At 44.6% G+C, this 24,382-nt stretch overlaps 2 protein-coding genes across 2 annotated transcripts in view; both read right to left on the reverse strand.

The window, feature by feature from the left end:
- LOC147988481 (uncharacterized) overlaps nt 1-24,382 on the reverse strand; it is a 68,765-nt gene that overhangs the window by 29,636 nt on the left and 14,747 nt on the right. The gene's annotated exons all lie outside the window — the stretch shown is intronic.
- On the reverse strand, nt 19,812-23,513 carry LOC147988482 (uncharacterized). The gene is made up of 4 exons (XM_087544420.1): nt 23,066-23,513; nt 21,840-22,341; nt 21,644-21,770; nt 19,812-20,218 (listed from the first exon to the last, which is right to left on the reverse strand). The coding sequence occupies exons 2-4, from the start codon at nt 21,985-21,987 to the stop codon at nt 20,023-20,025; spliced, it is 471 nt and encodes a 156-aa protein (XP_087400546.1). The 5' UTR covers nt 21,988-22,341; nt 23,066-23,513; the 3' UTR covers nt 19,812-20,022.

Consider the following 24,382-nt stretch of genomic DNA (forward strand, 5'->3'; position numbering starts at 1 on the left):
AAAATTCTCAGATGCTGCACTTAGACTTATTGCTTCTAAGCCACCCTTGAAGATGTGGGTGGTTAAGAAAGCTTAACTCTCTTTTGCAGGGAAAGGTCTCCAGCAGAAAAACAAAATCTTCTAATGCTATTGCTGGGGACCTTAAAAATCTTGTAGGGCGCAAGATAAAATGCCCGAATGGGATCAATATGTACTTCGTTCCTGAATCGCATGCTACTCTCCCTATTAGTCCTAATCTAGATTTAAGTCTTCATAACCCACTGGTTCGTCAAATGTTTATGCTTCACAATTCTCTTCGTGAAGCCTATCCCCCTAACTGTACTGTAGGGTACGACACCAGCGACTTCAAAATCTTCAGAATGGATTATTGACAGTGGGTGTACAAATCACATGACTGGCAGAAGAAGCCTTCTTATGGACTCAACATTACGTCCATCCGACAAGAGCCACATCACATTTGCTGACACTGGTAAAAGTAAGGTATTGGGTCTAGGTAGAGTTGCAATCTCAAAGGATCAACACATGGATAAAGTCATGCTTGTTGAATCCCTTGGCTTCAACTTAATGTCTGTCTAAATGCTTTGCGATCTGAATATGATTGTAATGTTTGGAAAATATCGCTGCCTGGTGCTAATGGAATCTGACAAATCTCTAGTGTTTGAAGGGTATCGGAAAGGTGATTTGTACGTGGTAGATTTCTCAGCAGGACCACAACTTGCGGTATGCCTTCTTGCAAAAGCTTCAGAATGATGGCTTTGGCATCGGAGGCTTGGGCATGCTAGCATGAGGAACCTCCACACCCTTGCGAAGAAGAAGCATGTCATAGGCATCGAGGGCGTCAAGTTCAAGAAAGATCATTTATGCGGTGCCTGTGAAGCAGGGAAGATGACAAGGGAAAAACATCCTTCGAAGACAATCATGACTACTACACAACCCTTCGAACTGCTCCACATGGATCTTTTCGGTCCCACTCACTACTCAACTTTTACTACTACTTCTTGCCTCTATGGCTTCGTCATTGTTGATGATTACTCTAGATATACTTGGGTACACATAATCCTTTACAAGACTGAAGTGCAGGATGTCTTCAGATGCTTCGCCAATCGAGCTATGAACAATTTTGGCGCCAAGATAAAGCACATTAGAAGTGACAATGGCACTGAATTCAAGAACACTGGCCTTGATACATATCTTGATACCTTGGGCATCACACATGAATTCTCAGCTCCGTACACGCCACAGCAGAATGGCGTTGTCGAATGCAAGAACAGAACACTCATTGAAATGGCCAGAACAATGCTAGATGAATACAAGATTCCAAGAAAATTCTGGACTGAAGCCATTGATACTGCATGCCATACAATCAATCGTGTTTATCTTCACAAGCTTTTGAACAAGACATCTTATGAACTCCTAACTGGCAAGAAGCCAAATGTCAGTTACTTCAGAGTATTTGGCGCAAAGTGCTGGATCAAGGACCCACATCACACCTCAAAGTTTGCACCAAAAGCACATGAGGGCTTTATGCTTGGATATGGAAAGGATTCACACTCCTACAGAGTCTTCAATCTCTTCCATTACAAAGTGGTCGAAACAGTGGATGTGCGGTTTGATGAAACAAATGGTTCACAAAGAGAGCAACTGCCAAATGTGCTAGATGAAGTCCCAGCTAGTGAATCAATCAAGCTTATGGGAACTGGAGAGATTATGCCTTCTGAAGCTCATCCTGAAGAAGAACTCATCATCTCAGCACCTGATCAACATGAAGACAATGCTCAGCATGAAGACATTCCTCCAAACAACAACGCAGATCAGCAAGAGCAAAGTCTTCGCCCTATACATCCTCGTGTTGCAAATGAAGTGCAGATTGACAGAATACTTGACAGCATCAATGCACCTGGTCCACTCACTCGTTCAAGGGCAACTCAGCTAGCAAACTTCTGTGGGCATTTCGCATTCGTCTCAATATCTGAACCCAAGAAAGTTGAAGAAGCCTTCATGGAACCTGAATGGATTCAAGCTATGCAAGAAGAGCTTCAACAGTTTGAGCTGAATAATGTATGGGAACTGGTTAAGCGTCCCGATCCACGGAAGCACAACATAATAGGCACCAAATGGATATATCGCAACAAGCAAGATGAGCATGGTCAAGTTGTCAGAAACAAAGCTCGTCTCGTTGCTCAAGGATATACTCAAGTAGAGGGCATTGACTTCGATGAAACTTTTGCTCCTGTGGCTAGGCTTGAAGCCATACGCATACTGCTGGCCTATGCAAATCATCATAACATACTTCTATATCAAATGGATGTGAAAAGTGCCTTTCTCAATGGCAAGATTGAAGAAGAAGTGTATGTTGCACAACCACCAGGTTTTGAAAATCCAAAACATCCTGATATGGTATACAAGCTCAACAAGGCACTGTATGGCCTCAAACAAGCCCCTAGGGCCTGGTATGATACACTCAAGTACTTTCTGAAGAGCAAAGGCTTCATACCTGGTTCCCTGGATCCCACTCTTTTCACGAAGACATACGATGGTGAACTGTTTGTGTGCCAAATATATGTGGATGACATTATCTTCGGCTGCACCAATCGGAAGTACAGTGAAGAGTTTGGATATATGATGCAAGAGCAATATCAGATGTCCATGATGGGGGAGCTGAAGTTCTTTCTTGGTCTTCAAATCCGACAACAGCGCAATGGCATCTTCATATCTCAAGAGAAGCATCTCAAAGATTGCCTGAAGAAGTTCGGTATGCAAGACTGGAAAGGCTTCACAACACCAATGCCGGCCAAACATCATCTAGGTCCTGACGACAATGGTAAAGAGTTCGATCAAAAGGTATACCGCTCCATGATTGGGTCTTTGCTTTATTTATGTGCATCTAGGCTAGATATCATGCTTAGTGTTTGCATGTGTGCTCGATTTCAAGCGGCACCAAAGGAGTCGCATCACTTAGCTGTGAAGCGAATTGCTCGATATTTGGCTCACACCCCAACTCTAGGATTATGGTATCCAAAGGGCTCAGAGTTTGATTTGGTTGGATTTTCAGATGCTGATTATGCTGGTGAAAAAGTTGATCGCAAGTCTACATCAGGCACATGTCACTTTCTGGGACGATCACTTGTATGTTGGTCTTCAAAGAAGCAGAACTGTGTATCTCTCTCCACTGCTGAATCTGAATACATTGCTGCTGGATCTTGCTGCGCTCAGATTCTATGGATGAAGCAAACACTCAAGGATTATGGCATTCATCTGAAGCAAGTGCCACTTTACTGCGACAACGAAAGCGCCATCAAGATTGCCAACAACCCAGTTCAGCACTCGAAGACAAAGCACATTGAAATTCGCCATCACTTTCTCAGAGATCATGTTGTGAAGGAAGACATTGATATCATACACGTCAACACTGAAGAGCAATTGGCAGATATCTTCACCAAGCCCTTGGATGAGAAGAGGTTTTGCAAGTTACGGTGTGAGCTAAATATCTTGGAATCCTCAAATGTCCTGTGATCAGGCACACATCCTAACACTTATGCATATTGATGACTTAGATGTACAACGCACAAAGTAAAGTATATCTTCAATCAATGAAGACATACATTCTAAGTGTGAATACATTAATGTGGAATTTGACTTCGGAGCGCCACAATAATTGTGCGCCGTGTCTGGGTCTAATACTTCCTATACGGTGGGTAATGCCACCACCAAACGTTCCATTTTGAAGTGTTTAACTCATGGCGTTACCTTGCAATATCTTCACATTGGTTTGGCTTCGAACTTAACATGTCTTCATGATTATCTTCACTACGATGATTATATATATATATGCTCTAAGTGTTCTGTCCTCTACAGCATTCACTTATAGCTATGTCTTCTTGGTTGAATCTTTTGAACTAAGTGAATGTGATCGGACCCTAACCTCTCTATGCTTTCTATCTCAAACTCTATCTCTCCAAGTCATATGCATTCTGTTGAAACTGTCGAATGTCTTCACTGTGTCCTTGTCAGCTGAAGACATAGAGACAACCATAAAAGTCCGTTTTTAATGCTCATTCCTCCACATAAGATCCGGAGAAGTAGGAACGACCGCCCGACAATTTAGGCGTGCATGGGACGTGGAACAAACCCCAAACTTCCGCTAACTGGCCACGCGTGACTCAAATGCGAACCGCCAGGGGCACCTGCGTAATAGCACAGTGCCGCCTCTGAGTCTATAAATTCACACTTACCGCAGTCATTATCTCCTTCTTCCATCCTCGCACGAACCCTAGCGCCACCGCTAGCACTCGACGACGCCGGAGACGAAGCGCTTCGCTGCCGCAACCTCTCCAACGCCGTCCTCACGCCGACCGCGGACATCGTCCTCTCCGCCATCGCCGTAGGTGTTTTCCGTCGCCAAGTTAGGGCACGGAGGACTGAACTGCTCGGCATCAACTTCCTTCCGTCTAGCAGTTCCAGTGTGGTAAATAAAACTTCTTTTTACAGCCTCTTTTGATCTCTTGGTTCTATCACTTTCAACCATAAGAAGTTTCTCTTCACACCAGTTAGATCTCTCGCTGCATCTCATAACATGCCTAGTATATTCACTTGTGCTTCATAAAGTAGTTAGATTCCTCACTTGTACTGATCTATGGGTTCGTACAAATCTGGAACCAACTTCTTATCTATAAGTGAATGTCTTCGCACAATGAGGTCAATATCTTCTAAACTGATTAATCTTCAAAACCTTCTGAGAATGCATATGACCTCTTCCCCTTCCCTCGCACCTTAATGCTGTCACAGGTACATGTCCGTGGGAGAATCCTTCGGTTCTCATAGTCTGCATTCATTTGCAGAATTCCTACAGCATCACATAAACTCTCCTGAAGTCAGTTCCTGTTTGTCCAGAAAAAGAAAGACTTTGAAGCCTTTGAAAGTTTTAAAGCCTTTCAAGTTAAAGTTTATGGCTTCAGTTGCAGCAGCAAGAAAGGGGGGCAGACAGAGACGTGAGGGAACTTCCAAGGATCTGCCTGAAGACTTGGCAGAAATGTACAAAACAGATCCAGAAGAGAGCTATGGGTAGCGCAAAACCCGAATCCAATGGATTCGACGCTATTGGGCAGAACAGTGGTTCAAATACCGCTTCGTCACCCAGGAGTATGCTGAAAAGAATGCAATCAAGAGTCCATGGGGGGATATCTTATACAAGAACCTTGTACCCAGAACCAGAGATGAAGCCATTGCTCAAGGCTTCTACCCATGCATGGTCCGAGGACCACAGCCTGATGATGCACATCCGTCGTCACTTCTCTGGTGTCGTGACGACAATCTCTTCAAACGCAACTTTCAGTTTTCTCAACAGTCTGCGAAGCTAAACAAGAAGAAATTTGGGCTTGACTTCAATCCTGGTCCCTCCTCACCAAGGGCAGACGGCACACGCGACGCGGAACCCAATATCATCGGTCCGTTTGCCAATCTTCAGGGCCTGATCACCCACATCTTAGTCCAAGGGACTGCTGTGAATGACCCTCCAGCTGATTCTGAGTCTGATGAAGCTCCTGCTGTGCCGAAGCCAAAGCAGACAAAGAAACCAAAAGCTTCGAAGCCGGCTCCTGCCTCAAAAATCTCAAGGGCGAAGCCATTAAAAACTGCACCTCCTGAAGTCAGTGTGCAGTCTGAAGATGTATCTCGCATCTCCAAGCCCCTGAAGGATAAGGAGCCCCAGCAACACACAGGCAAAGAGCTCACTGCTGCTGCCATTCTGCGCAGTGAAGCCATTGATCTATCAAGCGATGAAGATCTGGGCGATGACGCACTAGAACAGCTCATCAAAAGCAAGGAGGAAGCGGAAATCTTCAACAATCTGCCTCTATTTGATGTCGCCATCATCCACAGCTTCATCGATGAATGGTTTGACACACCAGATATAAGCTTCAATGATCTGCAGCTGCCTGTTGGACTCAGCGTCGCCTTCCAAGGCGCAATTGCTTCAGAACTGGCCATTGCTCAGCGCATTGTTGAGCTGAAGCAGAAAATTGATCATGAAAAAGCTCAATTCAAGAAGCACATGGCCAGTCTCAGCGTGCAGGAAGTGAGAAGCTTCAAAATCATGCTGCATGATCTCAAAGAAAACTTTCTGAATAAGCGTGCTGAAGCTCAAGGCTCGCGTGAAAGGATGAAGTCATTGGCTGACAAATGTGTTCAAGCCTACAACGAGGCTGAAAAGCGCAAGGCACTTGGGCGTCCAGGCATCGACCCCAAGATGGCCGCAAAGAAGAAGAAGCAGCCTGCTGTGAGTGAACCAGAGGCATCAAGACAAGCAGCCACCTCCATTGTCTTCCCAACCGCCACGACTGGCTCGAAGCCAAAGAGCCGGTCAACAGCTTCAGAGCTAAAGAAGACAAGAGCTGCAGAAGCTGAAGCCAGAAAAAGGAAGAGCTCTGAAGCCTCTCCTTCTGCCCCCAGTAAAAAGAAGTGCAAGACTAAGAAATCTAGGGCTGCTCCCACAGAGCCCTTGATGGTTGAACCCCTTTCTGTCATTCACCCCAATGCAGAAAGAAGACTAACAGTTCATGAGCCTGCTCCCACAGAGGCACCTGACGCTGAAGATATTCCAGCAGCCGACCCACTAGCTGCTGAAGACATTGGTCATCAGGACAATGTGCAAGGTGATGCAGCCCTTCCTCAGCTTGAAACAAGCGAACCCATCAGCATTGGTCATCCTCTGACGCCAATGGCACAAGATGAGTCATGGGCGGACCGCCCTCAGGAGGAAGAAGACATTCAGGCCCAGCTCACTCCGACACTACAAGCGTCGTCTGCGTTCTGTAGGCTTCGCAAAGGTCCACGGCCTCAAGTCCAGTCTGCAGAAATTTTGGCTGCATCAGCCGAAGACAATGAAGAAGCACCTCCAGAACTCACTCCCTCGCTCCATCAAGATGCAGTTCCCCAAGAGAACGTGCCTGAAGATGTCCCTCAAACTACTAACACTGAAGCCAATGTGGAGCCCGCCCCACCAAATGCTTCAGTGGACAGCGAATCCACTGAGCCAGACACTTCAGTTCCTGAGTCTGCTGCAGGTCCACAATTTGACTATCACATAGAGCACAGGCCTCATGTCCAGAAGCCAGTCCCAAGGCTTCCAAGGTTCCCAGGTCCTGCATCAGCACCTGGCTCCTTTGATGTAAACAGCTTCAAGGCAGACAACACATTTTTCGATAGCTCCAAGAACCCCTATTCAAGGGAAAGGATTGAATCAGACAGGTTCTGGAGCTATTCACAGCGCAGCTATTATTCTTGCATCTTATACAACCAAGGTCGCATCTTCCCACACAAGCGCCTTGAGGTTGAAGCTATTGCTGGTCTGCCATGTCTTGAGGAAGCTTTGGACTGCTTCAGGCAAGTGGGTCTGCTGCCGTTCGTGACTGATGAAGAGCACTGGAACGAAGAGCTTCTGCTTCAGTTTTATGCCACTCTCCACATCAAAGGCTACAACAGAGATCCTAAGACTTGGATCCTGGAGTGGATGACCGGAAATGTCCATCATGAAGCCAATGCATTCAATATCATTGAGCTCACTGGCCTGCCCACTCCAGGCGAATTCTTCGAGGAAGGGTGTCAACTTCATTCTGAAGCTATTGAGAGCATATTTCAGAGACCTGAACCCAATATGAGTCAGATGCTCTCAATGATGAAGCCATTGCCTCAAGATGCACCCTATCCAACTGAGTTCTTCGTTGAAGACCTAGAGTACCTGCCCAGGACCATATATCATATTATCCGGCGGACTCTCTGGCCCATTAAGGGACACTCTCCACATGCCAAGATTGAGGGTGCAATGAAGACTCTCATATTCTATATCATGCATGGCAAATGCTTCAATGCACAGGATCTTTTCATACGACAACTTGTTGCATCAGGCTCGGACTTATTTGGTCTAAAAATCTATGCCCCTTGGGTGATGAGGCTGATCAAACTGCACTCTACAATTTCGTATCAGCCCTCAACCCGAAACCATCGCATCTTCCTGCCAGATGTGGATATCTCTGCTGAAGCAATATACCCTGAGCCTGCCAAGCAACCAATAAGTCTTCAGAATGCCGAACACCAGAGCTTCACGCAGAATGTTGAAGGCGTTGAAGCCATGTCCAGGGTCTATCCGATGGCTGGCACTACACGTGCACCAGCATCAACTGAAGCCACAGATAGCACAAACGCTCCAAGACCCAAGAAGCGTGCTCGTGTCCTCACTGACCGAGAGCTTCTTGTGGCCCTTCACCAAAAGCAAGATAGGCATCACGACTGGCTGAAACGTCAGATGAAGAGCCTCTTGGTGGATGTCAATCGTCTTCGAAACCTGGCCACCAAGAATGCCTTCGTTACTCATGAGACTTGCCGTCGTACGTGGAAAGGGCTCTCAATGATCTGCACTAAAGCTGAACTTGAAGAGGATGGCTTCACAGAGCGCTTCAAATTTGACACCACACCTCCTAGGAGGGCTGTGATGCGCAACACACCGTCACTTGAAGACTCTGAGTATTCCTCATCTGCTGCCACCGTCACTGCGAGGATCATTGATGAAGATGATGATGCTACTTCACCACCACCCGCTTCAGCACCTCAAAGCTCAGCACCGCCAAACAACTCCACCGACCCTGCTGCGCCTGGGAACGCGTAGAAAACTCTATGTCTTCAAACCTTTTTGGTCATTCCTGACAAAAGGGGGAGAAGCATATGATGTTTATAGTCTTCAAGCGGGTCAATATGGGCGGGTGCCTTGTTTTGTTATACTTGCTTCGTGTTTGCAACTCTTGTTTTGCTTCATTTGGTTCTTTTGAGTTGTAAACACTAAAACTTGATGGTCGTCTGCTACTTGTTTTACCACTCCTTTTGCGAAGATAAATTCCGCATGTGCGACGATAAATTCCGCACTCATCTCATTCTGCAGACGTCCATTTTCCATTATGCATGTTATTATCTTCATATACTTTCACATGCATAGTAGATTGTCATCATAAGCTGAAGCTGATCTCCACAAGTACAACCTGCCATGTGCATTTGCATTCCAAAAGCAAATTAACTTATATGCACATCTTCAGGGGGAGCACTTGCAACTTATGATGACAATTCCTTTACAGACTTCACACTTTATATTCCCCGTTGAAAACTTCAACTAGTTTGTCATCAATCACCAAAAAGGGGGAGATTGTAAGTGCATCTAGTGCCACCCCTAGTTGGTTTTGGAGTATTGACGACAAACCTAGTTGAGGGACTAATGTGTTTGTGAGAATTGCAGGAAAACACAGGTAGAAGTCCCTCATAGATTCGGTTTACTACCAGAGATGACCCCTAAAAATGAATGAAGACATTGAAGTCAAAGGTGGTATATGAAGATATTCACATTGAAGACTATGACAACAGAAGACACGTTATGAAGCCTATGGAACTCGAAGACTTAGATCTTTCGTAGTTCTTTTTATTTTTGTTGAGTCATAGGAACCACCGTACTGTTAAGTGGGGTCCAGGAGAACAAGTCAGAATGACTTAAGTGATGCCTAAATCAAAAACCTATGTCTTCGAGTGAAGACAATGGGAGCAAATCTTGTCCAGAGCCGGACAAGTCAGCTTTGCTTGTAGCCCAAGTAAAGTTGCCATGAGAGTTCGAAATCTGACCGTTGAGACACGTGTCAGTTCCTTAGTGACCCAGGGTCATTTCGGACAAATCAGGTCGGGTTGCCAAGTGGCTATAAATAGCCCACCCCCACAACCATAAACAGTTGGCTGCTCAGATTTCAGTGCACGGCTTTTGTCGTTTGAGAGCAACCCACCTCGAAGCCTTTGAGAGAAAATTCCTAGTGAGGAGAAAAGCCCTAACCACCCAGAGCCAGAGTAAATTGGGCATCACTTAAGTCTTCTTGTCTGTGTGATCTGAAGACTTATTACACTTGAGGACTGTGAATCCTCCAGACGGTTAGGCGTCGCGTTCAAAGCATCCAAGATACATTGTGGATTGCCAGTGAACGAAGTCTGTGAAGGTTTGGGAGTCTACCTTGAAGACTTACCAGAGTGATTGGGCGAGGACTAAGTGACCTTAGCTCAAGGAGATTACGGTGAGGACTTGGTGTCCTGAACTGTGTGTTCAGGACTGGGTGTCCGGGACTGTGTGTCCTAAGGTTTAAATACCTAGCCGCTCCAACCAGACGTACAGTTGTCACAGCAACTGGAACTGGTCCAACATATCATTGTCTTCAACGAGTCACTGGTTTCATCTTCACTTCCTTCTCTTGCTGTTACTCATTGTGAAGTCATTGCGTGCTTGCTTTATCATTTGTCTTCACAACGTGAATGCATAATCTGTTTGGCTTCATAACTTCTTCCTACTTGATCCTTATTACACTGAAGTTGTTTGTCACTGTGCTTTCACTCTATTGAATACATGACCATGGCTGGCCTAGTGTAATCTAACTTCCGCTGCATAGTAATAGGCATAATCTTCACTGTTTGTCTTCATAACTCCCAAGTTTTGAAGACTTTCATAAAAATCGCCTATTCACCCCCCTCTAGTCGATATAACGCACTTTCAGGTTCTCTTGTGAAATCTGGATTCCTTTGCCAAGGCAATTGCACCAGTATTGTCACAAAAGATTTTCATTGGACCCGATGCACTAGGTATGACACCTAGATCGGATATGAACTCCTTCATCCAGACTCCTTCATTCGCTGCTTCCGAAGCAGCTATGTATTCCGCTTCACACGTAGATCCCACCACGACGCTCTGTTTAGAACTGCACCAACTGACAGCTCCACTATTTAATGTAAACACGTATCCGGTTTGCGATTTAGAATCGTCCGGATCAGTGTCAAAGCTTGCATCAACGTAACCGTTTACGATGAGCTCTTTGTCACCTCCATATACAAGAAACATATCCTTAGTCCTTTTCAGGTACTTTAGGATGTTCTTGACCGCTGTCCAGTGATCCACTCCTGGATTACTTTGGTACCTCCCTGCTAGACTTATAGCAAGGCACACATCAGGTCTGGTACACAGCATTCCATACATGATAGAGCCTATGGCTGACACATAGGGAACATCTTTCATTTTCTCTCTATCTTCTGCAGTGGTCGAGCATTGAGTCTGACTCAACTTCACACCTTGTAACACAGGCAAGAACCCTTTCTTTGCTTGATCCATTTTGAACTTCTTCAAAATCTTGTCAAGGTATGTGCTTTGTGAAAGTCCAATTAAGCGTCTTGATCTATCTCTATAGATCTTTATGCCTAATATGTAAGCAGCTTCACCGAGGTCTTTCATTGAAAAACTCTTATTCAAATATCCCTTTATGCTATCCAGAAATTGTATATCATTTCCTATCAGTAATATGTCATCCACATATAATATCAGAAATGCTACAGAGCTCCCACTCACTTTCTTGTAAATACAGGCTTCTCCAAAAGTCTGTATAAAACCAAATGCTTTGATCACACTATCAAAGCGTTTATTCCAACTCCGAGAGGCTTGCACCAGTCCATAAATGGATCGCTGGAGCTTGCACACTTTGTTAGCTCCCTTTGGTTCGACAAAACCTTCCGGTTGCATCATATACAACTCTTCTTCCAGAAATCCATTCAGGAATGCAGTTTTGACATCCATCTGCCAAATTTCATAATCATAAAATGCGGCAATTGCTAACATGATTCGGACAGACTTAAGCATCGCTACGGGTGAGAAGGTCTCATCGTAGTCAACCCCTTGAACTTGTCGAAAACCTTTTGCGACAAGTCGACCTTTGTAGACAGTAATATTACCGTCAGTGTCAGTCTTCTTCTTGAAGATCCATTTATTCTCAATTGCTTGCCGATCATCGGGCAAGTCAACCAAAGTCCATACTTTGTTCTCATACATGGATCCCATCTCAGATTTCATGGCTTCAAGCCATTTTACGGAATCTGGGCTCACCATTGCTTCTTCATAGTTCGTAGGTTCATCATGATCTAGTAGCATGATTTCCAGAACAGGATTACCATACCACTCTGGTGCGGATCTCACTCTGGTTGATCTACGAGGTTCAGTAGTATCTTGTTCTGAAGTTTCATGATCATTATCATTAGCTTCCTCACTAATTGGTGCAGGTGTCACAGAAACAGTTTTCTGTGATGTACTACTTTCCAATAAGGGAGCAGGTATAGTTACCTCGTCAAGTTCTACTTTCCTCCCACTCACTTCTTTCGAGAGAAACTCCTTCTCTAGAAAGGATCCATTCAACGAATGTCTTGCCTTCGGATCTGTGATAGAAGGTGTACCCAACAGTCTCCTTTGGGTATCCTATGAAGACACATTTCTCCGATTTGGGTTCGAGCTTATCAGGTTGAAGCTTTTTCACATAAGCATCGCAGCCCCAAACTTTAAGAAACGACAACTTTGGTTTCTTGCCAAACCACAGTTCACAAGGTGTCGTCTCAACGGATTTTGATGGTGCCCTATTTAACGTGAATGCGGCCGTCTCTAAAGCATAACCCCAAAATGATAGCGGTAAATTTGTAAGATACATCATAGATCGCACCATATCAAGTAAAGTACGATTACGACGTTCGGACACACCATTACGCTGAGGTGTTCCGGGTGGCGTGAGTTGCGAAACTATTCCGCATTGTTTCAGATGTAGACCAAAATCGTAACTCAAATATTCTCCTCCACGATCAGATCGCAGAAACTTTATTTTCTTGTTACGATGATTTTCAACTTCACTCTGAAATTCTTTGAACTTTTCAAATGTTTCAGACTTATGCTTCATTAAGTAGATATACCCATATCTGCTTAAATCATCTATGAAGGTGAGAAAATAACGATATCCGCCACGAGCCTCAACATTCATCGGACCACATACATCTGTATGTATGATTTCTAACAAATCTGTTGCTCTCTCCATTGTACTGGAGAACGGTGTTTTAGTCATCTTGCCCATAAGGCATGGTTCGCAAGTACCAAGTGATTCATAATCAAGAGGTTCCAAAAGTCCATCCGTATGGAGTTTCTTCATGCGCTTTACACTGATATGACCTAAACGGCAGTGCCACAAATAAGTTGCACTATCATTATCAACTCTGCATCTTTTGGCTTCAACATTATGAATATGTGTGTTACTACTATCGAGATTCATCAAAAATAGACCACTCTTCAAAGGTGCATGACCATAAAAGATATTACTCATATAAATAGAGCAACCATTATTCTCTGATTTAAATGAATAACCGTCTCGCATTAAACAAGATCCAGATATAATGTTCATGCTCAACGCTGGCACCAAATAACAATTATTTAGGTCTAATATTAATCTCGAAGGTAGATGTAGAGGTAGCGTGCCGACCGTGATCACATCGACTTTAGAACCATTTCCTGCGTGCATTGTCACCTCGTCCTTTGCCAGTGTTCGCTTAATCCGTAGTCCCTGTTTCGAGTTGCAAATATTAGCAACAGAACTAGTATCAAATACCCAGGTGCTACTGCGAGCTCTAGTAAGGTACACATCAATAACATGTATATCACATATACCTTTGTTCACCTTGCCATCCTTCTTATCCGCCAAATACTTGGGGCAGTTCCGCTTCCAGTGACCAGTCTGCTTGCAGTAGAAGCACTCAATTTCAGGCTTAGGTCCAGATTTGGGTTTCTTCTCCTGATCAGCAACTTGCTTGCTTTTCTTCTTGAAGTTCCCCTTCTTCTTCCCTTTGCCCTTTTTCTTGAAACCAGTGGTCTTGTTGACCATCAACACTTGATGCTCCTTCTTGATTTCTACCTCCGCAGCTTTCAGCATTGCGAAGAGCTCGGGAATAGTCTTATTCATCCCTTGCATATTATAGTTCATCACAAAGCTCTTGTAGCTTGGTGGCAGTGATTGGAGAATTCTGTCAATGACGCAATCATCTGGAAGATTAACTCCCATCTGAATCAAGTGATTATTATACCCAGACATTTTGAGTATATGCTCACTGACAGAACTGTTCTCCTCCATCTTGCAGCTATAGAATTTATTGGAGACTTCATATCTCTCAATCCGGGCATTTTCTTGAAATATTAACTTCAACTCCTGGAACATCTCATATGCTCCATGACGTTCAAAACGTCATTGAAGTCCCGATTCTAAGCCGTAAAGCATGGCACACTGAACTATCGAGTTGTCATCAGCTTTGCTCTACCAGACGTTCACAACATCTGGTGTTGCTCCAGCAGCAGACCTGGCACCTAGCGGTGCTTCCAGGACGTAATTCTTCTGTGCAGCAATGAGGATAATCCTCAAGTTACGGACCCAGTCCGTGTAATTGCTACCATCATCTTTCAACTTTGCTTTCTCAAGGAACGCATTAAAATTCAATGGAATAACAGCACGGGCCATTTATCTACAATCATACATAAACAAGCAAGATACTATCAGGTACTAAGTTCATGATAAATTTAGGTTCAATTAATCATATTATTTAAACTCCCACTTAGATAGACATCCCTCTAATCATCTAAGTGATCACGTGATCCAAATCAACTAAACCATAACCGATCATCACGTGAAATGGAGTAGTTTTCAATGGTGAACATCGTTATGTTGATCATATCTACTATATGATTCACGCTCGATCTTTCGATCTCAGTGTTCCGAGGCCATATCTGCATATGCTAGGCTCGTCAAGTTTAACCTGAGTATTCTGCGTGTGCAAAACTGGCTTGCACCCGTTGTAGATGGACGTAGAGCTTATCACACCCGATCATCACGTGGTGTCTGGGCATGACGAACTTTGGCAACAGTGCATACTCAGGGAGAACACTTTTATCTTGAAATTTAGTGAGAGATCATCTTATAATGCTACCGTCAATCAAAGCAAGATAAGATGCATAAAAGATAAACATCACATGCAAACAATATAAGTGATATGATATGGCCATCATCATCTTGTGCTTGTGATCTCCATCTCCGAAGCACCGTCGTGATCACCATCGTCACCGGCGCGACACCTTGATCTCCATCGTACTATCGTTATCATCTCGCCAATCTTATGCTTCCACGACTATCGCTACCTCTTAGTGATAAAGTAAAGCATTACAGCGTGATTGCATTGCATCCAATAAAGCGACAACCATATGGCTCCTGCCAGTTGCCGATAACTCGGTTACAAAACATGATCATCTCATACAATAAAATTTAGCATCATGTCTTAACCATATCACATCACAACATGCCCTGCAAAAACAAGTTAGACGTCCTCTACTTTGTTGTTGCATGTTTTACGTGGCTGCTACGGGCTTTAAGCAAGAACCAATCTTACCTACGCATCAAAACCACAACGATAGTTTGTCAAGTTGGTGTTGCTTTAACCTTCGCAAGGACCGGGCGTAGCCACACTCGGTTCAACTAAAGTTGGAGAAACTGTCACCCGCAAGCCACCTATGTGCAAAGCACGTCGGGAGAACCGGTCTCGCGTAAGCGTACGCGTAATGTCGGTCCGGGCCGCTTCGTCCAACAATACCGCCGAACCAAAGTATGACATGCTGGTAAGCAGTATGACTTATATCGCCCACAACTCACTTGTGTTCTACTCGTGCATATAACATCAACATATCAAACCTAGGCTCTGATGCCACTGTTGGGTTTCGTAGTAATTTCAAAAAAAATTCTACACACACGCAAGATCATGGTGATGCATAGCAACGAGAGGGGAGAGTATGATCTACATACCCTTGTAGATCGACAACGGAAGCGTTTGGTTGATGTAGTCGTACGTCTCCACGGCCCGACCGATCAAGCACCGAAACTACGGCACCTCCGAGTTCTAGCACACGTTCAGCTCGATGATGATCCCCGGACTCCGATCCAGCAAAGTGTCGGGCAAGAGTTCCGTCAGCACGACGGCGTGGTGACGATCTTGATGTACTACCGTCGCAGGGCTTCGCCTAAGCACCGCTACAATATTATCGAGGACTATGGTGGAAGGGGGCACCGCACACGGCTAAGAATATGATCACGTGGATCAACTTGTGTGTCTAGGGGGTGCCCCTACCTCCGTATATAAAGGTTCAAGGGAGGGGGGCCGGCCGGCCAGGAGAGGCGCGCTAGGAGAGAGTCCTACTCCCTCTGGGAGTAGGACTCCCCCCTTTCCTAGTTGGAATAGGATTCGTGGAGGGGGGGGAATAGGAGAGAGAGGAGGAAGGGGGGCCGGCCCCCTCTCCTTGTCCAATTCGGACCAAGGGGGGGAGGGGCGCACGGCCCATCTCTGGCCACCTCTCCTCTCTTTCACTAAGGCCCACTAAGGCCCATATACCTCCCGGGGGGTTCCGGTAACCTCCCGGTACTCCGGTAAAATCCCGATTTGACCCGGAACACTTCCGATATCCAAACATAGGCTTCCAATATATCAATCTTTATGTCTCGACCATTTCGAGACTCCTCGTCATGTCCGTGATCACATCCGGGACTCCGAACAACCTTCGGTACATCAAAATGCATAAACTCATAATATAACTGTCATCGTAACCTTAAGCGTGCAGACCCTACGGGTTCGAGAACAATGTAGACATGACCAAGACACGTCTCCGGTCAATAACCAATAGCGGAACCTGGATGCTCATATTGGCTCCTACATATTCTACGAAGATCTTCTATCGGTCAGACCGCATAACAACATACGTTGTTCCCTTTGTCATCGGTATGTTACTTGCCCGAGATTCGATCGTCGGTATCCCATACCTAGTTCAATCTTATTACCGGCAAGTCTCTTTACTCGTTCTGTAATACATCATCCCGCAACTAACTCATTAGTTGCAATGCTTGCAAGGCTTAAGTGATGTGCATTACCGAGAGGGCCCAGAGATACCTCTCCGACAATCGGAGTGACAAATCCTAATCTCGAAATACGTCAACCCAACATGTACCTTTGGAGACACCTGTAGAGCTCCTTTATAATCACCCAGTTACGTTGTGACGTTTGGTAGCACACAAAGTGTTCCTCCGGCAAACGGGAGTTGCATAATCTCATAGTCATAGGAACATGTATAAGTTATGAAGAAAGCAATAGCAACATACTAAACGATCGGGTGCTAAGCTAATGGAATGGGTCATGTCAATCAGATCATTCATCTAATGATGTGATCCTATTAATCAAATGACAACTCTTTGTCCATGATTAGGAAACATAACCATCTTTGATTAACAAGCTAGTCTAGTAGAGGCATACTAGTGACACTCTGTTTGTCTATGTATTCACACATGTATTATGTTTCCGGTTAATACAATTCTAGCATGAATAATAAACTTTTATCATGATATATAAGGAAATAAATAATAACTTTATTATTGCCTCTAGGGCATATTTCCGTCAACTCCTCGATATCGAGCCCATGTCTCCGACTAGAGAGGAGGAAATAAAACGGAAATATGCCTGGGGCCAACCTTTGGTCGAGCCAGAGGAGGTCAATAAGCTCCCAACGAGAATGTATGCATTGCATCAATGGTACATGGACATTACCAAGATTTCCAATCGAGAGTCCCTCATGGTGAATGTCAACGAGGAGCATTACTACCATAAGAAAGTTGTGGTCGTTGAGTATTCAGAACTTTTTCAGCTATACAATAAAGACGCACTCGACAAATCTATCGTCAGTCGCTATTGTCTGTAAGTGATTTCTTTCTGTAATTTAAGTCTCAAGCTAGCTGATCATTTTGATCAATCATTACATGTAACTAGTAAAATGCCTGTGCGTTGCCACGGGCCTTTTAATTTGTTTTCATCTGATTGCACCTATGAATATAATGCATATCTTATCTCGTTCCCCACTCTGTCTACCACCCTCCATCTCTATCCATACCCTTCTATTTCCCACCCCCGCTCCCTCTTTCTTTCTAGACCCCTCTATTTCTCCATGACACAATCCCCTAATGACGAAAACGCCCCCTGCTTTACATTATAAAGCAACAATCACTGTATACATCCGATAAGACCGATACAAACACACACCACCACCGCACTCAACACACACCCAAAGCAAGATACAAAGGTGCCGACAAACCACCCCAGTGACTACCAAGCATACTACGAATGAGCAAAGAAGAACCGCTTCTAGCCGACGGACCACCACATGAGTGATCCACCAAGGAGAGGTGAGGCAGCCAACGCCGGAGCGGGGACTCCAAAATGGTGCCTCCAAGAAGGGCGGGACCACTGATAGCCGCCATCATCTGATCCCGTGGATCAAGTTTTCACTCGGCGTAACACAAAGGGATTGAGAGCACCACGGCGGACCCTACAAGGGGGAAACAACGTCTGTGGACGCCACCGCCGATGGCTAGTACAAAGATTGGGCAAGTGATGTACCCTGGTGCTCCGACCCCCTCCGTCACACCCCCGCTCCGCCAACCACCCGCATCCATGCCGCCCGAGCAGCCTTGTCTGCTCTCCCTCTCCTGAGCCGCGCAAATCCGCCCAAGATCAACACGCCTCCCACTGCCAGGGCCGCCACCTTGTACCCAGACCACCCTGAGAACATCAAAGGGGGTGGCTTTCAATAGCTTCTCCAAATCCAACCACCGCTGGAACCGACAACGACCGTCCAACCTCAAGCATCGCCAGAAAGCACCAGGCTGAGGAAAAGGGGAAGGGGAAGGACCGGCACACAACCATGACCGGCACCCCCTACGTCGGCGACAGGCGACTCAACAACAGCAGAGCCCCCATCCTACCGACTTCCCCCTCCCCCCGAAGCACCCCTGCTTCACCCCACCACGGCTACTGGCGCGGACTGGCGAGAGGCCACCAACAGCCACATGTCCGCCGAAGAGGGGGTAGATCCACCGCCATCACCACCAAAGATGGGCACAAGAGAAGCCCGCCCGCGCCGCACGCTGTCGTCCAGAAGCCGGGGAGGAAGGCCCGACCGGACTCCAGGACGTGCACGCACCTCCACCACCTCAGCCACGCCACCAGCACTGCCCACCGATCCACGCCAGCGCCGGCCGCACACAGCCCCTGTTGGCCTCAGCCCTCGCCGCCGGACGGGCTGCCAGCGCCACATCTATCTGGATCAGACCAGATCCATGTTGCATGATTTTCCTGAAGGATGAAGCCCCACCTCCACCGCACAACCACCACTACACTAATATAGAATCGACTGAGAGTATCAGTCGTGAGACTGGAGACTGTATCACAATCCCCTAATTACTTCCATGAAAGAAAAACAAAAAATCAGCATGCAATCCACTAATGACGTCAATTTGATTTGATTGAAGCATGGAATCAAAAGAGAAGTGCACTGCAGATAGGAAAGAAATAGAGCAAACAGTTACCGACGACATTACAGTAGAAGAAAACAAAGATATATGCGAAAAACAATACAAAGATGCTTGTGCAACTTATCATACGTACCTAGAAGAATATTGTGATCCGCTACAGCACGCCACACTGAGACATACATGCTGAAATGCATTGTTCTCTCTCTTTTTTATAGGAGCCGAGACATACATGCTGAAATGCATTGTTCTCTCTCTTTTTTTATAGGAACACATACGTAATTTGGTTACAATTACGAATTTTAATGCTGGTTAGTCAATTCTAGCAGAATAAAAGAATAGGTTTCATGCTATCCTGCGAATTGCTGAATCAATATCGATATATGAGCAGGCTCACACAACTTGTAAATTAAGCTAAGGGGTAGATCCTAAATATACTGTTTTTTTTTTTTGCTTTAGCACATGTGTCTTCCCGTCCTCTTCACCTTTTGAGGAATATGGTACGCAGGGTTTGCTTAACAACATGACAAAATCAACGTCGACCGAGAGAATTTGGTTGCTGCATATTACCTTCTGATAATTATTGTAGGCAAACCAGCATAGGCTGTACAACAAATATATACATGCAGAAATGTGGGCTCTTGGAAAGACGATAGTATAGAATGTCTGGCCACCCAGTAGCTTTATATTTTCAAGATACTCTTAACAACAAACTGACATAATACATGTAGGTTTAGACCAGCAAGCATAATATCATCAGGAACTCATCATTTTCTTACCACCCCATGTCTATCTCCAGCGTATCCTCGTCTTTCCAACAAAGGAAAACATCCTTTGTAAGTGTCAGCGGAGCCTTCTCCAAATTGTCATCAATGAAGCAATTCAGGACAGATCTGGGCAACCCAGTGGAGACTTCGCTGACAATGAAGCTCGAGTAGCTGATCCAGTTCTCAAAGGCGCCTCCTGCAGACCTGCACAACCATGTTGACATTTAGTTTCTCACCCTGGCTCCCAGCAAGGCTGTGACTGTAGAAGCTAGTTTTTTTTAAACGGAGGCATAAGCATAAGTTGTGAATCTAGAAGATAGTTTTGATGCTTACAACGACAACATTTAATTAGAAAACTAATGCATGTAAAACTAAGGTTGTATTCAAAGTGGTGACATGTTACTTCTTGATAAATATCCGCCGATAAAAGTATTTTAGTAACACAATTGAGTTGAACACATCGTAAATGGAAATAACACAAACTTTAGGCAAAGTAATTACTACAGTTCCTTTGGAATCAAGGACAGAAGAAACACAATAGATGATAACACAAGAAAAGTAATCGCTATTTTTGTTTTAACACTACCGATACACTATAAGATGTTAAGAGTTTTGAGAATCAACATCTTATCGACATAAGTACTTCACTTTTCTCAGGAACATGTGCAATAAGGAGAGCAAAAATATCCAATAGGAAGGAGTTATAGAGCACACAATTCATGCCCAAACAGTCCTAGTCCAGTAACTCAGACAACCATTAATGGTTTCAACCAATAAAACCAACACATCATAATTCCTGAAACCCCTCGGGGTGCATGCTATGTAACCAGATCATCTATTCAAGTGTATATACCCAGCCAATGTTTATTGTTGCAAAATTGTGCACATTGTAAGAAAACAATTGTGAGGAAACCCATAAGATAAGAGAAATAAAGATGGCACCTTCCAACATGTGCCATCAAGAAAATACTAAACCCCCTTCTCTTGTAGGCTAACTACCTTCCGAACCCAAACTCTCCACACCTTGTATTGGTGCAACTGAATAAATTAGTACAGTAAAACGAGTTGTAACACATACAATGAAGAAAAGACACAGTTTAGGCCTTAGAGAACCTAAATACAACGACCCAGGATTAATGTAGAAGCACACAACGACAAAAAAACACATGTCAGAGGAAAGTGCTACTGCCAGCAGAAGTAGCTGCCCCAGTGGTGGTGATCGAGACTATGCACGGGATTCATGTAGAAGCACCTAAACACAGGATTCATTATTGGCACCTGGAACATGGGTGCAGGCATTCCGGCGAAGTCAGCGATAATGGAAGCTTCGGGTATGGCAAGAACTTGCAAAATTGTAATGAGTGATAAAAGGATCTTATGGAGAAAAAACAGTAAAGGAATGCATATTTCTATTATGCATCATCGATCAAAACGATGGTTAATTGAATGAAGAAAACAAAAAATCACTTTTACTGGGAAAAATTGGTACTGCTACCTATTTTAATGTTATTAACTCGTTGGTGAGAGAGCTGCTCACTTGCATATCACATAACTCCACGTATTTTCTGTACAAAGGTAATTTAATTTGGTAGTGACATTCAGCTATTTCCTTGGAGCTTAAAGGATTACCTACAAATAAAATTAGAGGAAATGCTTGTATTGCTAAATCTCATCAAGTGGTAGCTATCATTTTCATCAAGAAAAAACAACTTGCTCTCGTTGGTCATTATGTCAGGCGAACCTTCTCTGCATATTACTGAAAAACACACAATTAGCATTATGTTATGTACTGTTTAAGAACCGTGAAATGATTGATTTGGCTCACCTGCCAGCTTGGTTTTAGACAGAACCAACCCTAAAATCACCTGTCTTATTGGTGTGGCCGCGGGTGGAGATGGCGGCCAGCGCGTGGCTCCCCAGAAGACGGCCTTCTTCGGCCACCATCCCATCACTGCGCGCATGGGTGATAGCATCCTCACGGCAGCGCCCAGCCCCTGCCAGCAGAAGTAGCTGCCCCGGTGGTGGTGATCGAGACTATGCACGAGATTGATGTAAGCACCTAAACACGAGATTGAAAATTGGCACTCTCTTTGGATTGTCAGTCAACTTCCCAATTGTGGCCATTGATTTTCTTGAGTTGAAGCAATGCCTTACAAACCTACTTCACTAAGGAGCTCAAATTGCCGTTGATGGTCTAGACATGCTGCACCGAAATCATTGAAGGCCGAACACTGATAACAATACCATTGTATATCTAGTCATAGTATTCCATTCCAACTATCCCAAGGAAATAAAGATATCTGAAAGCTGCACTCCAACCTGCAAGGCTGCAACAGTAAGGGGAGAAAATTAGAATACACATAGGCTAGCAAAATGATTACCATGATCTTAAATAAGCAAGCGATAGAGCAGTGTCGTTCTCACTAAGGCAAACGACAGAGTACAATAGATCGACCATGGATACAAGAAAGGAATTATATTCAATATTTAATAATCTCCTCACTCATCTCTGGTGCTCTGCAAGAAAGGAATTAAACTCAATATTGAACAGTTCTCCATTTTTCATCTTGACTTGATTCTGTTGTTAACTGCATTCCCAAAAAATAATGCGCGTGTTCTGAAATTTGAGTCATCTAGCAAAACGTAGTTCAACCTATAAAGTTGGTGCAGGCATCCACTCTGCCTCTAAACCTCCATTTATCTTTCTGTCATGGTCATATTTGCAGAATTTAGTTTGGACCATCAAGTTAGCATTAATTAACTCACAAGCTTATATGCATCTAGACATTTAAGTTTTACTGAAATCTCTACAGAAAGGTGGAAAAAGATGCAGGAACTAAAACCAGATCGTGAACTTCTAAGATATCTCAAAACTGGCACATGAGGGGACATATCCTAATATTAAACGTAAGTCGACATGAAGATATCCCCTAGATACAAACTTTCTATAATTTATCATGAAAATTGTCACTGATATAGTCTAAAGTCCAAAATTTCATCATTCTTGATTATTATCAAAAACTTTTGTTTTGATTGATTAAATATACATACCAGACCTGAAGACAATGGTGCATCCCTTGCCGTTTTGAAGTTATAAGAAATTTTCCTGGCCTGTAGTGGAACTTGGTACCCAAATGATAGTTCTTCGTTACATGGACAAGCAGCAATGAAATGATTCAGTTGCCTAGTTTACAAAGGTTATTCTGATCTGATCTTATTCCATTAAGTTCAACGAAGCGGGGTGACACTCTGGGAGGCATGGTGAACTTATCTTCAGAGGTGGCTTTACGTTTCTTGCTTTTCAGCTCTGCATTTTGAGCACCACCCAAATATATTTGATAAGAAAATAGTTACAGTACTAAACCTGACCATTCCTTGAGAATACACAACAGGAATCATCAATATGTTCAATAACGATCCGGTTGCCTCTAATCAGAATCACGCATGTTGAGTTTACTTATTGTAGGGGCCCAAGATAAGGTGCCTACAAAATAAATTCCAAACTAAGGTACAGTACAGAAACAAAATATCCAAAATCATATGAAAAAAATACACTATAAAGCAGCGAGTGCAAACATCAGGAAACAACTTGATCAATGTACCCTTTTTTCAAGGATGCATCTGACCGATGTGCCCTTGATAAGAGGAGCAAACAATGTAAGAAATGAAGTGCGGTTGTAAGGGAGATACCGCCACCGCTCGCCTTAAAGGCGATGTTCACCTTGCTTAGGAGCCACGTCATCACCCCTGTTCGCCTTTCCTCTGCTTGTCCTCCGGTCAAACAGAGCTCGGCTCGGGGTGCGGACATCCTGACAATGATGAGAAGACCATAAAAAACGTTAATGTAGAGGAGTCAAGACTGCAAACTACATAATCTGAAGCACATATAGAGGCCTAGTAAAAATTCACAAAAGGTGTGCACAGTTCAGACGTGCCCAGGCTTGCCCATTGATCTGGAGTAGAAGATGGGGGGCAAATGAGGTTTACCTTGTGCACAGCCATGAGAGAGACGAGGAAGGTGATGAATTGTGGCTCGCCTCCTCCTCGTCACAGATGTGCCCAGTGCACCACAGCAGCAAGGGGTTGAGGGTCGCCGTCTCCAAGGCACGGGGTCACCCTGCCCGCTCGTCGAGCTCCTCTCCTCAAGGCCGCCGGCTAGATCCATCATGATGTTAATACATGGGGTTGAAACCGCTCTGCTATACCTATGATTGAAACAGCCCTGCGTTTGAGTTTTCTCCTATCCATACCTCTGGTTGAAACCGCCCTGCGACGGCGATCCAGAACCGTGGCCCCGACGCAAGATCCGACGGGGTCTTCCGGAGGGGATCGACGGGGTTTTCTGGAGGGGATCGGCGGCGGCGGCTT

Source organism: Triticum urartu, chromosome 1A, assembly GCF_056163025.1.
Source record: "Triticum urartu cultivar PI428250 chromosome 1A, HENAU_Tu73, whole genome shotgun sequence".
NCBI classification, from domain to species: Eukaryota; Viridiplantae; Streptophyta; class Magnoliopsida; order Poales; family Poaceae; genus Triticum; species Triticum urartu.